General features: G+C 45.2%; 1 protein-coding gene across 1 annotated transcript; it reads right to left on the reverse strand.

The window, feature by feature from the left end:
* Positions 1-1,054: 1,054 nt before the first annotated feature.
* Positions 1,055-2,702, reverse strand: ENH_00012080 (hypothetical protein, conserved; the record flags this gene model as incomplete). The annotated part of the gene is made up of 3 exons (XM_013578947.1): positions 1,055-1,095; positions 1,229-1,238; positions 2,379-2,702. 3 exons carry the CDS (start codon positions 2,700-2,702, stop codon positions 1,055-1,057), a joined length of 375 nt encoding a protein of 124 aa, XP_013434401.1.
* Between the last annotated feature and the right edge of the window lie 12,461 nt (positions 2,703-15,163).

A 15,163-nucleotide genomic window follows, 5' to 3' on the forward strand; every position in this document is an offset into this window, starting at 1 on the left:
AGATTATAGCAAACTTTGAAATGAACAAGAATAATACATTTGAGCGAAACAGTAAATGCGCCATGAAGCTCACTGACATTACCAAACTATTTCGATCAGGCCCCAGGAAATGAGCAATTTTCGCTACCTCTCTGTGTGCACTCACTTCCTCGGCCTAAAGATTATAGTACATTTTAAAATAAACAGGAATAATACATTTGAACGAAACACCAAATGCGCCATGAAGATCACTTATATTACCAAATTATTTCAATCAGGCCCGAGGAAGTGAGCAGCTTCCGCCACCTCTGCGTGTGGACGCACTCCCTCGCCCAAAAGATTGACACATTTGAAAATGAACGGCGATAATCCATTTGAGCAAAACACCAAATATGTTTTGGGAATCATTAAACTTAAGTGGGATTACTGAGCTGTGCAACGTATGCCCGGAGAAATAAGCTATTTCCGCATTCTGTGAGTGGACGCACTTCCTCGGGCTGTAGATCATTACACCTTTTGAAATGAAGAGGAATATATATGAATGGAACGCCGAATGTTGACTAGAAACACCAAGCTAAAGTGAAATTACCGAGCTGTGTGAAGCATGCCCGAAGGAATCAGGTATTTCTGCTGTGCCTTCCCGTGGACGCACTTCCTTGGGAATACACTTCTCGAAATAGACAGGAATACTATATTTGAAAGAAACACTCAATACTCGATCGAAACCAGTAAGCTCAGGAGACGAGCAGGAACAATTAGTTGTGCTCCTGCGAGGCAGTTCCATCTACGCAGTGGCTGCGCACAGACGGCGCGGCAGTTCGGGAAACACAGCGATACACATCTGTGGGATAACCAAGCTATTGCATGCCACTGGACGAAATCAACGAACTCCCCTTGCAGCAGAAGCAAGTGGTATAGTGATCCGAAGTCACGTGTTTGTGTCTCAGGTCTAAGATTCTTATATATGCAAGGCACTTCCCACAAAATGCCTTGCTGTAACAAGAGGCCTATGTGAATCACGCGAGAACAAGCCAGCTGTATCTACTTTGCCTGCGCCGGAAGTAAATTTTTCATGCTAACGGCTTCTGTACACGTTGGGCATGGCAGGAGTAAATCCTACAAGAAACCGAATAATCCCTGGAAGTTAGCTGGCGCAAACTGCATCTACGGAGATGCTGGTGCAAGAAAAAGCACGCCCTGAACTTCCAGATAACGGCAAGTACAAGGAAAATTATGCTAAAGTGCTCACCCGTGGAAACCTGCGGCCAACCCATGAATAAGCATAAGTTCCAAGTAGCTACGCAGCACTACCAAAACATGGGTACCCGAGCAGGTGGATTTATTTTTCTGCGAACTTAACAGAACTGTCACAGGATGAATGCCGCTGCAAAAAAGCACGATAGGGAAGCTAAAGTTCGGCACTGCCAAATCTGCTATTTAATCCACAAAGATTGCTATGTTGAATCGGCGCGCTGGCATACTTCCTGAAGCGTCAAAAACTGACCACTCTTCAATCGAAATACAAGGAATAGCACGGAACACCAGCATCAGACTGTGCAGATCGGCGTAATGCAGTCAAGGTATCTTGTTTCCAAGATTGTCTTTGGAAAGGCATCGAATATGCACAACAGAGCAACTGGAGCTGAGCTGATCAGCACGAAGGTGAAACACAGTTAATTTCAGCCTATCGTGAAGGTAAAGAACTTCCGCAGTGCAGTATAAAGCGTCAACACGAAAATGCACGCCGGGAACCCCCAAATAGGCGCTTTTGCTGTCCGCTATCGAGAAACCAGCTCTCAAAACCCCTTGCAAGCAACGGCTACAAGCACAGGTGGTCCCCTGAACACTGAGTTCATAACAGTCGCTTGAACATCTAGGACAAGAACTTAAAAAATGCTCAATGTATCAGGAACGAAAGGGCTTTGTGCCTGCTGTGCATCAAAAGCGAGTGGCGCCGCAACCCGAAATTACGTGTGCGTGCCTCCTAGCCAACGTTCCTTCTGAATTGGCACTAAACGAAGAAGTGCACTTTGGAAAATCCTTGGGAGTCTGCCAGTTCACAGAATCCTTTAACTCAAGCTTTTAGCGCTGGCTCGTTGTTACCCTTCTACAGCGTTAGAAATACAGTCCAATAGTTCACACAGTGAGCATTTACAAGGCTTTTCATGATTCACAAGGTACTGTTTCAAACTTTTCCCTTCTGATTGTTCCCAATAATACGTTAGTGCTGTTGTTTCTCTATAAACAAGCTGGGCATCGCAAGCTGTACAGGAGTGGAGCTTTCACAAATTTGCAGCGGCGACCATCGGGCTACAACTGCAAAACCGTCTCCCCCAATTCGATCCTTTCAAGTGTCGCAGGCAGTCTCTTTCAGCAAATAGCACAATACTCTGGCTTACGGAGCATTGGGGTTCATCGTCTTCTGCAAGCCGTCTCACGGCCGTGCCGAGGTTAGAGTTAAGGCGCAAGGTTTTGTAGCAGTGCAGCACCAAGAAAACAACTGCCATCAGAGCAGTCACCAAGGAAAGACCCAAAAGGGCCCTAGTGAGGTCCGCTGCAGCCTTTCCTCTCAGGCGAGCATCTGAAACCTGGACGGAAGGGAGCTCGCGCAGCACCGTGTCTGCGTCTGCAGCTGCAAAATCCGCGCCATACTGAGCAGATTCAACAGCAGAGAAGGGCTCGAAAGCCGCGAGCAAGGCGCCGAAAAGCATAAAACGAGACATTTTCACAAAACTAGGCTGAGCGGGGGTGGAGCCGTGTAAGCAGGCAAGTGCCCTGGGGTGAACGATGAATGCAGGGACGCGGCGGGGAAATTAAGCGCCAAATGGCGTTTAAATGCAAGTAAAGTCTTCGGGAAAAAACGAAACTATAATTTTTGATTTGTTCAAGCAAGGTTTCTCGGTTTCAGCGCGATTTGCAGAATAACATGCGGCGGGGGTTTCACGATCCGGCTGTTCCCGAGACGGGCGTTGGTCCGCATCTCCGCATCCCTCCCACCAACTACTGCTAACTGGGCAGCGTAAATGTTGGCTGAGAAACCAGTCTAAATGAAGAACTAAACGTTAATGCACGCGAGTCTGCAGCATGAAACACTCTTTTTACCTATGACCGATTCAAATCAGATGAGCCAGGTGCTACTTACTTGTGCCAGGCTGCGTGTGAGTGGTGCTAGTATCCACACCTTGTGCTGCTACTTTCTCAAGACGGGAAATTTCTTCACAAAAAAAAATTAATATCTTTTTTGTAAGAACTACTGCTATTTCCTGACAAAATTCGTTCAAGTGGCGCTCTGCGGAGAGCACCCCGCAAAAGCGCTCAGAGCCTGCGTATCTGTCTAGGTCGCGTTTAGTTTCTTTTGTTCATGAAGTTTCTTTGCCGTCTTGTAGTATCGCATTATCTATCATTGTTTTATTTTTTAAGTGTTCTTTCTGGGTTTGTTATGGCTGGAGAAAGCCCTCTAGCCGCAGCGGTAGCGCACTGAGCACAGGGTGCTCGCTGCCTCGAGCGCCTTCTCCGTTGGTCTTAGCTGGACAAACGGAAGTAAATTGAGCAGAAATTTTCTTGCCAAATCAAATATTCGAAAACCTGGCTCCTGGGCAAAGCCCTCACAGGGCATTGGGGAGCTTTGTTTTGCAGCTCTACCGCACTTTTGCTTTATTTTTACTCCTTGCTCCGCCCCAGCAGGGTGCAACTGCTGCATACATAACTATACATATATCTGCAGCCATACGAGTCTACTTACAAATATATATGTATATATGTATATGTGTGGAGATGTAAATGTATATGCACGGGCCACATCTGCACATGTAATGTAGACTGTGAATATTTATCAAGATCTAGACGGGGCAGCAAGGATGACATGCAAAGAAAGGGGACAAAAAAGATTAGATAAAAAGAAGAACAATCAGATAAATCCAATGAGTTTCAACTGTGGCTGGCCTCAGAGGCAGCTGCTGGGCTGCGTAGAGAGCAAAAGGTTGCCTACTCTAACGGCAAAACTTTCCCGCTGTCTACTGTATATTTCATAAATGCATTTTTATTCATCAGTTTTCAGCCTGTGCTCTTTTAACTGTAATTTCAACAAAGTATCGGTCTGCCTCAGACGGCTGACTGACTCTATGGACTATAATCAGGCGTCACAAATTAAGTGTTAGGTGTGTGCATTATATACTATATGTGATGTATTATAACTTAAATATCACACTATTCGTATAAAAGTGCAGAGATGCGGAGTACGAAATAACAGTATTTTTGCTAAGCAGGCTCTTTACCATTCACTTACTTTCACGTATTTGAATTCACGCTCATCTCAATTGGCATTTGTGATTAGTATTTGCTCACTTTCATGTATCTCAATTCACGCTTTTGTTGATTTTGGCCCTCGGCGTCTCTTCTTGTCAAACTCCAAGGATGTAATTCAGTAGCACGAAAAACGTCGTGTGCGAGTTACGTAGGGCCCTGTAAAGTCAAGAGGAGACAGATTTTGTTAGTGTTTTTGTTTGTGCCCAAACACAGTTCCGAATATATGTGTGGGGCAGACTATTTGTCAGTGAAGGATGTAAAAATAGCTTGAAGTGGCAGTTTCGTGTTTGGATTTCAGATCTCCCGAAGCTTTTCTTTCCCCAGCACTCCGCATTGTGCACTCCTGAATGCCTTGTGATCTTGGTGAAGCTGCTTGTGGGTGCATGTGGCAATTTCCGGGGAAAGGCGTTTAGAATGGTGCTTGAACAACAGCTGTTTTCTGTGTGGGTGTATAAACTGTTTGAAGCTGTGGAAAAACATGGGATTTGGCAATGTGAATACTGTGTCCTTAGACAGTTTTCGTTCCTTTTAAACGTTGTTATGGGCTCAATCAAGAGATATCAGGTGAGCAAGCACTGTTTGGCTGGGGCTGCGAAGCGCCGCATTGGCCGTTACAGCTTGTCATGGCTGTCTGCATTAAGAAGGTGCGTTGGCTGTAGCGATTCGCTCCTTGAAGCATTTCTGCGCGGCAAGTATTTTGCAGCGAATCTGTATTTGTCAAGCGCTGGGTGCAGTCGTTTGCTTTTGTGAGAGGAGTACACATGAGGACAGGAAGATGACTCGTCAGCGTTGAGCTAATTTCAACTTCGTCTTAAGCTGTGGCACCTCCTTTTTTTACGTTTTCTCTGTCTTGATCTTACTGCGTAGGCTTTGCAGATTTTGTAGGCGATGACGGGACGGATTTGCTTGCGAGCAGGGCTTGCGACGCTAACGCGCCGATAACAGATAATTGTCATGCAAGCCTTTATCATGGGATAGATGAAAGTTGGCAATGCTGTTGCACAGCTGCATTGTCAGTCGTTTAGTGTCGCAAAAGCGTCACATGGAGGCCATTCGGAAGTTTGCAATACGATTCAGACTGTTCGTCATTTTGGCAGAGTTTCCGTTTTGTTGGCGCGCTTGATTGCACCCGATTGTTCGACCTTGAGCGCAAGTAGACTGTTGAATTGCACGCGCATTAGTAAATCCGATAGATCTATAAAAGTGGGAATATATCTCGAAATGTTCGTTTGAATATGGGCAAAGTTTCCAGAGTGGACTATTTTGCCCGCACCATATTGCTGTGCTCGTGGCAGCATACCAGTGAATTAATTACTTGAGCGTGGGAACTCGGCCTGCTTATCAGAAAGCAAGAAAATGCGAATTTTCGTTGTGGACGCGTAGGATATGTTATGTTTCTGCAGATGGTGCGCAAAAGCCAGATTCACTTCTAGTGACTGGTGGGTTGTTGCAGGATGCAGAGCGATGCTGAAAAACTCGTAGGACATGATCATGCTTACTACGATCGATTATGCTCTTTCTGCTTTTTGCACTGCATATGGCTTGTTATTGAACTTTTGCGAACCCGAATGGTATACAGTTTGCGTGATGGAGCTATCTTTCTAGACGCGAGCTGTTTGTTCACCTGTCCGCTATCGAAACGCGGAGATTATGCGCTACTGTGCAAGATAAGCGGGTGTTCCAAACGTTTGTGGAAGTCTGACTCCACCAGGAATTGCGAACAGCATCTGATATGGCTGTAAAGCGGCAACTACCCATGATTGTTCCAGTCAAAGTGAGGCCCATGACTGTAGACCTCTACAATGCATGCATTTGTTGTTTAAGTAATGTTGTACTTTAGCTGTAAGAGGTCGCATGCGAGAGGTTGCGGTTGCCTTCACAAAGCAGCAGCAGCACTCTACGAATGGATGGAGACAATGAAGCAGACAAAGCAAACGCTGAGAAGTAATAGTTTTGAAAGTAAGCATCCTTGTGCGTGTGCTGTGCTTTCAGTTTTTATATGAACATTTGTACAAAGGCGTTTTCCCACATGAACACACAATCGTCAAAAGTATTTGTCTAGGTTAAATACTGCGTATTTGCATGCTCTGATTTTATAGTGAAGCGATTGGTCTTGGCGCACTAGGTGCAAGCGGGCAGATTCGCATGCGCCAAATACAGAATCTAAGTAGGAAGTTTGCTCCTTCATTGTACGTTGATGTCAAATATTTCTTGAGCACACGTTATCAAATGGAAACTTGCAGTGATTATTCTAAATCCGCAGTTTGCCCTCAAGCCACGCACAATCATAAGCTCGTTGGCCTAGTCCTGGACATGAGTTTTTTTGTCTTTTCTTAACATATTTGCAGTGAAAATTCTGACGAGCAAAGTATGGAGAAGCTAGCTTCTCTTTTGTATTCACTTGCATATTGGCAAAGCTACACTTCACTTATCAAAATTTACAGCCTCGTGAGACAGGAATGTAGCACCAAAGCGTCTGTCTCTTCGTTGTTCTTGGAGCGGATTTGAAAGTATTTTTAACAGCGTGATCATGCAGTGGATATTCCCTTACTGCACAAAAATGCATTCGAAATGAAGCCAACTAAGGTCAGCTCATAGCAGTGCAAAATGGGGGACTCTCGAAGAAAAGTACCATTAACATTTGTTGCCAAGTACCACGAGATTCATTCATTTCAGGAAGTGCGTTGCCCTTGCATGCGACAGGAAATTCAGAGCGAGTGAAGGTAAAAATGCTCCTGAAAAAACAAGGAAGAGTTGGTTGGCTCTGGTCATCTTTACCAAAACGGCATTTGGAATGCGTTCTAGATGCTTCGAATCGCCAAAACGCCATGATGCAGCCTCTGTAAACGACACTTTCTTCTTAAGATGACGCCATGCCACTGCAAGTTGAGGTTCCTTATATGCAGAAAGGTGCCTATGGTTGCGCATCGTTTTCTCTTTTTTTGTATCTGATGCACCAGACACAAAGATCATGATACGCAGAGAAAACCTAATATTCAAGAGTTTTTAACTTTAAAACGCTTTTCTATGCCCGGACATTTGTATCGTCCTGCGTAATAAGAAACTGTGTTGATGCGCGGCGTGGTGATATAAAACTGTCCAGACATGCAGTTTACAACCGCAACTGTTGCTGCCACTCCAGATAGCAAAGAAAGGGCAAACTATCTTGGAAACTGTTTAGTAAATTCTGGCGCTGGAGCAGCCGTGATTCAGTATCCTCTGCAGAAGACCTGCCGCACTCTCGCCTGCTGTTTCCTGAAAAGCGACGCGGGCAAGGGGAGCTACAGTAGAATTCAAAGTTCAGTTGATGCATACGAATATGGTGTAAACTTGCGGCATGTAATGTGGCTCAAAAGGTGGGTGGTGTCACATCATAGAATAAATTAAATGCCTTGATACTTAAACAGGTGCCTTGTGCGGGCTGCATAGAGGAAGCGGCATTAATTTTTTTTCGACGTCCCCCACGATGCGTGTTTTAAAGTTAAAAACTCTTGAAAATTAGGTTTTCTCTGCGTATTATGATCTTTGTGTCTTGCACACTCCTGCAATTCACTGCCGAGACAAGACTCCGATGAGCACATTTCCATCTACCTGTCAATGATTTCTCGGCTGTTTAATGATGCAGTTGCATCGATCGAAAATAGAACTCTCACTAGTTTACTTAATGTTGCTTCAAAGAAGTTTGTTGCAGCCACCATCTGGCGCATTTAGGTCTAGCATAAATGTTGATGCTTTTCGATGAATTTTCGTGTAGATAGTCGACAGTAAGCGTCACTATGAAAACAGCTACAGCGAAGCACCGGAATGCATGCAAAACGTAAGGACAACGCATATCTTCACACAAGTACCCAGCAGGGACTTTTTGCACAGCAGCGACTGTTGAGCGATACTGCCCAAGGCACCGCGTGTAACGTTTTCCAGCTAGTCAGCAACAGTTCTGTGGTGGCGCAAGGGTTGTGACGTACTGAACTGACTGTAGCTATTACGCAGCTATTACGCAGCTTGGCGTAACGGTGTGCATAGATCTGCACTGTGCGCTCAAAGGGTTGGCTCGAGGGAATCGTCGCGACTGACGAATCGATAGGCGAACGACACTACTGCTGCGGCGCACTTGAAACGTCGCATTCACAAAGTCGAAAATTTCTGTCCTGCAGATCACCGTGTGCCTCAACGCGCTCCTTCGCTCGGTATCATTAGGCCCAAGACGTTTAGGCATTGTTAAGAATGACGGCTATGCTTATGTTTACGTCAGGATGCACGAATGCAGTGGCAAGCCCGAACACAGCTGACTGCAGCCTTCACAAAACCACGAGCACAAATGCCGCTTTAGAGCTCAGATGAAGCTTGTCAGGAGAAGTATTGGAAATATCTACGGACAGGAAGAACATGCCACTACATTTTATACAAGTGTTCCAGGACGCTAGTGTGTAGCGGGAGAATCTTGCTTGAGCAGTACGTAGACCCGCATACTATTTTATTGCGACGCCTGCGAACGTGCAGCCAGTGGGTTGTGTTGCGGACGTTGGGAAGTGACGAAAAGAGCGGCATAGCAGTGGTGCTGCGGGGTGGCTGCGAGGAAATGGATGCGTTCGCTTGCACTTTGCAAGAAGAGGAACTTTGCAGACGATGCGGGCGAGATGTTGTCAGGCAAGTTGCGCTGACAAGACGTTGGAAACGATTCGGGAGTGTCGGCTGGCCCATGGCGGGGGGAGAATTTCTTGACGCAGGACACGATTCTCACTCACTTAGGTGGCATTAGATAAGTCTTGCAGAGATTGGCGTTTCCGGAGGAAACGCCAATCTCTGCAAGAAGAAATTTCGGCATGACTCATGCGGAGAATTGCATGCCTTGGGAGAGAAAAGCTGTACACGAGACAAGTTCAGCACTTGTTACAACCCTGCAAGCCACCCTTGCTTCTAACCTTGACTACAAATGCTCCGCAAACAAAAGGCGAATTCAACGTAGGTTATTGGTTTATTCAGTTGGTGTATAGGCTCATGAAAAGATGTGTTGCAGTTTCACCGCACGTGCTGAATAAGTGAAGTACTGCAGGCTGTCCAAAGTAAGACGCGAGAGATATGCATTTACCTGCATACGCCACTGCAAACGAAGTTAGCTACTAGTGATTATCCTACGGAGGAACTATTTTCGCTGCATGCAAAAGTCCGTTGAATACCCATCCTACCATACTATCTGCAGTGCAGGCGGCTGGTGGGCGGTTCGTATATCGTCTGCCTCACAACGAAAACTCGTGCCATGCCGGAAGCATTAGAACACGCACTTGAAGCAAATGTTGCCCGTTGCCTTCTCCTGTTTTTGTTATGTTGCCCGTTGCCTTCTCCTGTTTTGCTGTCCACTGATTACTCCGTTTCATGTTGTTGCTACCTGCGTATTACAAGCCCTGTGTGCACTGCAAGCCACACTGTGTGTGCAAAACGATTCTGAGCAACGTGCAAACAAGCTGCCAAGCTTTCTCGCTCCACTCCAACCACTGCTGTCTTGCTTTACAAATTCAACATTGAAACAAATGAGTTTCTGTTTTGCGCGACCTCAGCAAATATAAACATAACGGCAATCGACTGGAGTAACAAAGATGAACATATCCCCCCAAGGCAACGTGGCGAGAAGCAACACTGCGTAGACAAACGCCGATCTGCTTATACTCTTCGCTCCAACGAACAATCTACGTATTCATGTCACGCAGCATTCCCCGGTGAATGCCCCTCATGCGTAAGAAAAAATGCAGCAGCCTATCTTTTAGTTATCTCGGGTAACGTGAACCAGATTCCAAGAAACAGCAAGACAGCGAGAAACCATCGTTCTCTTCCTTAGCCAACACTAGGCGCAGCAAGCAACCGCTGGAGAAATGCATTGCAAAGCTTCCGAAATAATAACTAAGGAGTTTCGCGCACCTGCAACTTGCTCCGTGTGCAGTTAAATGACGGCACTCGCCACACGCCTAAGACGCACAACACTTCCTGCACTGTGCGCTTGAAGCTTAGCGCGAGACAGCAGCTCTTGTGCTGACACACTCTCGCCAGTCTGCCGCTGCATGAAGCAAGTAATCATTAGTCAGGTGCACTTTCACGGAAATATCCCTCGATGCAACTAACAAACACTTCACTGACGCCTCTGCTCATCACTCAGTATTGTTGAATCGACGCTGCAGTTAATCGGGCGCTCTCCTGAGTTCCTGTTTCTCTCTAGCCATTCTCAAGCGCAGTCACCAAGTCGATTTGCAGGTGGCCAAAAACATCCAACTGAGCAACACATAACAGCTAATGTTGTACAGGATCGCAGTCAGTGGCTAGTCTAGCACAAGACTGCACACTTGAGCGACGCCGAAGAATGAAACCAGCACATTAAGGCACTTCTCGACATATCTGCGTAGCCACAGTATGACTGCTAGAAGGTTTACTCCGGAATTAGAAGCCACAAACGCTGCTGCGAAAGGTCTTGTGGCAAATCTGTCTCGTGCCTACTGGCTGCCTTCCACAACGAGCCCGCGTCAACCAGCTCACCACCAGAGCCACAAGTTCTGCAGCTCCGACAAAACGTCATTTGACGAGCATAGACAGTCAGACAAACTCGAAGCCGAGGCTGCTTGCATGCGGAGTTGCACTTCTCAGGAGTAGTGTTTGCCACAGCAGCAACTGTTCGCGCCCTATTCGTCACACGCCAGTACCGAAGTTGCAAAGCAACTTCAGTACTTCATTAATATGCTCCACGAACTGTTTCTTTCCTCCAAACTTGTGGCCTCGACTTCAGCGAATCTCGCGGGGCCGTTTTAATCTACGCGTATAGTTCTAAGTTTAGTGCACAGGCGTGCTGCCCTTGGCTTTTGTTTGAACTAAACACAACTCCTGACTCATCTGCCTTTGCAGTTCAACAGTCTGTGGCCCATGACAAGAACTGCCCCGCGAAATCGTCAGCCACAGAAACAAATACAAGTTCTTGCATGTTGCCTTTGTGGATGCAGCAGCAAGTCATTCCTGAGGATTCAGAGTGGCCCGGTAGCAGCAAAAGGAAGCCGCAGCAAACGAAAGCAGCAGCAAACGAAAGCAGCAGCAAACGAAAGCAGCAGCAAAAGAAAGCAGCAGCAAAAGAAAGCAGCAGCAAACGAAAGCAGCAGCAAAAGAAAGCAGCAGCAAACGAAAGCAGCAGCAAACGGAAGCCGCAGCAAACGAAAGCAGCAGCAAACGAAAGCAGCAGCAAACGAAAGCAGCAGCAAACGAAAGCAGGAAAGCAGCAGCAAACGAAAGCAGCAGCAAAAGAAAGCAGCAGCAAACGAAAGCAGCAGCAAAAGAAAGCAGCAGCAAAAGAAAGCAGCAGCAAAAGAAAGCAGCAGCAAAGGAAAGCAGCAGCAAAAGAAAGCAGCAGCAAAAGAAAGCAGCAGCAAAAGAAAGCAGCAGCAAAAGAAAGCAGCAGCAAAACAAAAATCTACGGTGCCGCGCCATCACCAACACCAATACCACTTCCCTGCAAGTGCCACTTCACAAAACTTTGCAATGCAAACAAAAAAAACCTCCGAAGTGCTTCAAAAAACTCAGAGAGCTTCGCCCTCCAGAGATCTCTAAAGTGAAACTCTGCTGCTACGCACAACGCCGTGCAGCAGGCAGAGCAGCAGCTCTCGTGCTGCACAGCAGCATCACCTGCAGCGCAACACAATAACAGTTTAGTGCTTTCTGCACTTTTCTTTCGTTTTGCACTCCAACTACCAGCCCCCACATGCATGCAGCAGCTTTTCAATGCACTCTGAGTACTGCAAGCCGCATTTGTGTTTGCAAAATGTGTCTGAGCAAGCAGCAACAATTGCTGCCTGCTGCTGCTGCTGCTGCTGCTGCTGCTGCTACTTGAAGCAAAGAAATCTGCAAGAAATGATTCAAGACCCCAGGTGCACGTACACCCCAGCCCTCCAGTGTACGTACACCTCAACTCAGCCACAAAATCAAAGTCCAAAGTCCAGCTGCCTGCAGCTGTCTGTACACCTCAACGCAGTCTTAACCCCAGCTGTCTGTACACCGCAGCTCCAGTTCGAAACCTTCCAGGTGTACGTACACCTTCCCGAAGCGATTCACTCCGGCTTCTGGTAGGTTGTTTGAAGAGTTCAAAAGTGAAAAGAACAAGTTGTGCTTGGCTCTTGCAAGTCAGCAAAAGTAAAAGTAAAAAAGGTCTAATTATGCAACAAAGATGAACACATCCATCTGAAACAAATGGCAACAAACAAACCCCAAAAAGCTCTTGAGTCCAACCCACTGTACGTACACCATGCTATTTTGGAAAACTGACTTCTATGTTTTTATTGGTAAAGGGAATTTCAATAATTCATTTTAAGAACTTCGCATCAGTTTTTCAAGTTTCCCGTAACTAAACTTCCATGCGGTATCCCCTTGGGCTCTGCTTGGCGTGGCTTTATAGTGTGCACTTTGGACTTCTGAAATATCTTTTTTTCTTTTTTGTCAAATCCCATTTTGTCTTTCTAACACTTCATCGGAATGGCTTTTGCGCCATTTGATAATTTAGCATGAAGACTCTTGAGGGGCTTTTAAGTCTTTTGCATGCAAACAGTCAGAGTCCCCGAAAAAAGCTCTTTATTTTTGTTTTTTGCAATGAAAAAAACAAAAATGAAGAAGTTTTCAGAGGCCAAGTGGTATTGCAACTTTGACTTAGAGGCAGCATTGAAAGACTGGCACAAGGAAATATATTTCACTGCGCTAAAAAGAACTTTACTAAAAAGTCTAATTTTAAATTAAATGTTTTTTGTTTGCTTTTCTGTTCAAGTTCAAAACTGACATTTCGAAGTGCAACGCTGCAGCAGAACTGTTTTTGGAAACTTTAAATAAGTTGGGCTATTGGTAGTTCAGCGTGGCTCGCAATATGGCATTTGTTTGCACTTTTTGTGCATTTTTTAATTAAAAAAGAATAAAAAGTTATATTTTTGCATTTAATATTATTAATTTATATTCTTTTAGCTCAAAAGTTGTCTTTTTGCATTTAATAGTATTAATTTAGAGCTGCAAACCCCAAATTTAGCCGCAGCAAGGCCCCAGCGGTGTCAGTCTTCAGTTTCACTTTTGCTTCGTTGAACTCCGCGGAAAATTACATTTTTATTATTTCAATTTCTTGTCTTATTGTCATCAAATAATATAAATTCAACTTAGTGGAAGTGCCAAACAACATTTTTAGAAATAAACTGAAGTGATTAAATGAAAGTCTATTTCGTTTTGCAAAAGCAAATGCAATTTAAACCCTTTTATTTGCTCTCTAGTTTCTCTTTTTCTGCTTTTGTTGGCCCCTCTTTTGCCTTTTTTGTTCTGTCTTCTCATTTGTTTATTTAATTACTCATTTGTTTATTTAATTACTTTTCCAAATTTCTCCAAAACGCTTCAAATATACACCAGTCGCAGCTGCGGTGTACGTACAGCTCCTCCCGTTTTCGCGGCGTCGGTTTTTCTGCATTTTTTTCATTTCTTTTTACTTCTCCAAAAATGTGAAGTGCTGCTGAGCATTTAAAAGTATATTTTAGAATTTTTCTTTCAAGTTCATAATAATTATCAAAATGGAAATCAAATTCTTCCTGAAATTCAAAAATATATTTTTCAGTTTTATTTCTTTGGCTATGAATAGCCACTTCCGAATATTTTCTTTTTAGCTGCAGAAAGGTTTTTATTAAAACAATTTTGCTGCTGTTTGCAGGCTCGGCTGCAGTCTTTGCTGCCTCCGTGGCTGCTGCTCTTTCTGCTGCTTCTTCCATTTGCTGCTGCTGCTGCTGCTGCTGCTGTCGTTGCTGCTGCTGCTGCAGTTGCTGCTGCTGCTGCCCCTTCTCCAAAAACGCCCAAAGCTCTAAAGGGATTTAAAATTTAAAATAAATATTTTCAATTTAAAACTTAAAATAAATATTTTCAAAAGTCCTAAAAGTTCACACTGATGCTAATTCATTTAATTTGCACCAACGGCGCCAACTCGAACCCGCGGCGCTTTTGCTGCTGCTACTAAACCCTAAACCCTAAACCCTAAACCCTCAAAACAGACTCTGCTGCTTACCGACTCTGGCCTTCTAACTTGTGCTGCAGTGTTTTTAAATGCCTGCGAAAACCTAAACCCTTAAAAGTGGTATTGGCACCGTCGCTGGGAATTAGGTAACCCTAAACCCTAGTTCTTGACAGGCTTAAACCCTAGCCCCTGAATAAACCCTAAACCCTAAAGAGAATAAACCCTAAACCCTAAAGAGAATAAACCCTACACCCTAAAGAGAATAAACCCTAAACCCTAGTTGCCCTTGAGAGCCTAAACCCTAACAGGCCAAAACAAGAAACCATGGGCGCCCTTAATAATCCTAAGCACTAAACCCTAGGTTTCACCGAAAACCCTAAACCCTAAACCCTAGGTGCCCGCAAAAAGCCCAAACTCTAAACCCTACGTGTGCCCCTAAAGAGTTTGGCCTGAGGCCTGCGTGTCCCCAAAAAGTCTAAACCCTAAACCCTAAACCCTAAACTCAAGTTGCCTCTAACATGCCTAAACCCTAGACCCTAGGTGCCGCCTAAACCCTAGACCCTAGGTGCCTCTAACAACCGTAAACCCTAAACCCTAAACCCTAGCTTTACATACGTTCTAAACCCTAAACCCTACGTGGTCCCCACAACCCTAAACCCTTAACCCAAGCTGCCTTTAACGCGCCTAAACCCTCAAGCTAAGTTTCCTCCCAACAAGCCTAAACCCTAAACCCTAGACCGTAAACCCTAAACCCTAATTCTTCAAAACCACCTTAAACCCTAAACCCTAGGCCTCGCTAGCAGGCCCGAACTCTTAGCTCTCGGTGCCCCCTTAAGCCTAAACCCTACCCTAAACCCTAAACCCTAGGCTCAGGTAAATGCTTGA

This window comes from Eimeria necatrix, genomic scaffold, assembly GCF_000499385.1.
Source record: "Eimeria necatrix Houghton genomic scaffold, Enh_scaff137, whole genome shotgun sequence".
NCBI lineage: Eukaryota > Apicomplexa > Conoidasida > Eucoccidiorida > Eimeriidae > Eimeria > Eimeria necatrix.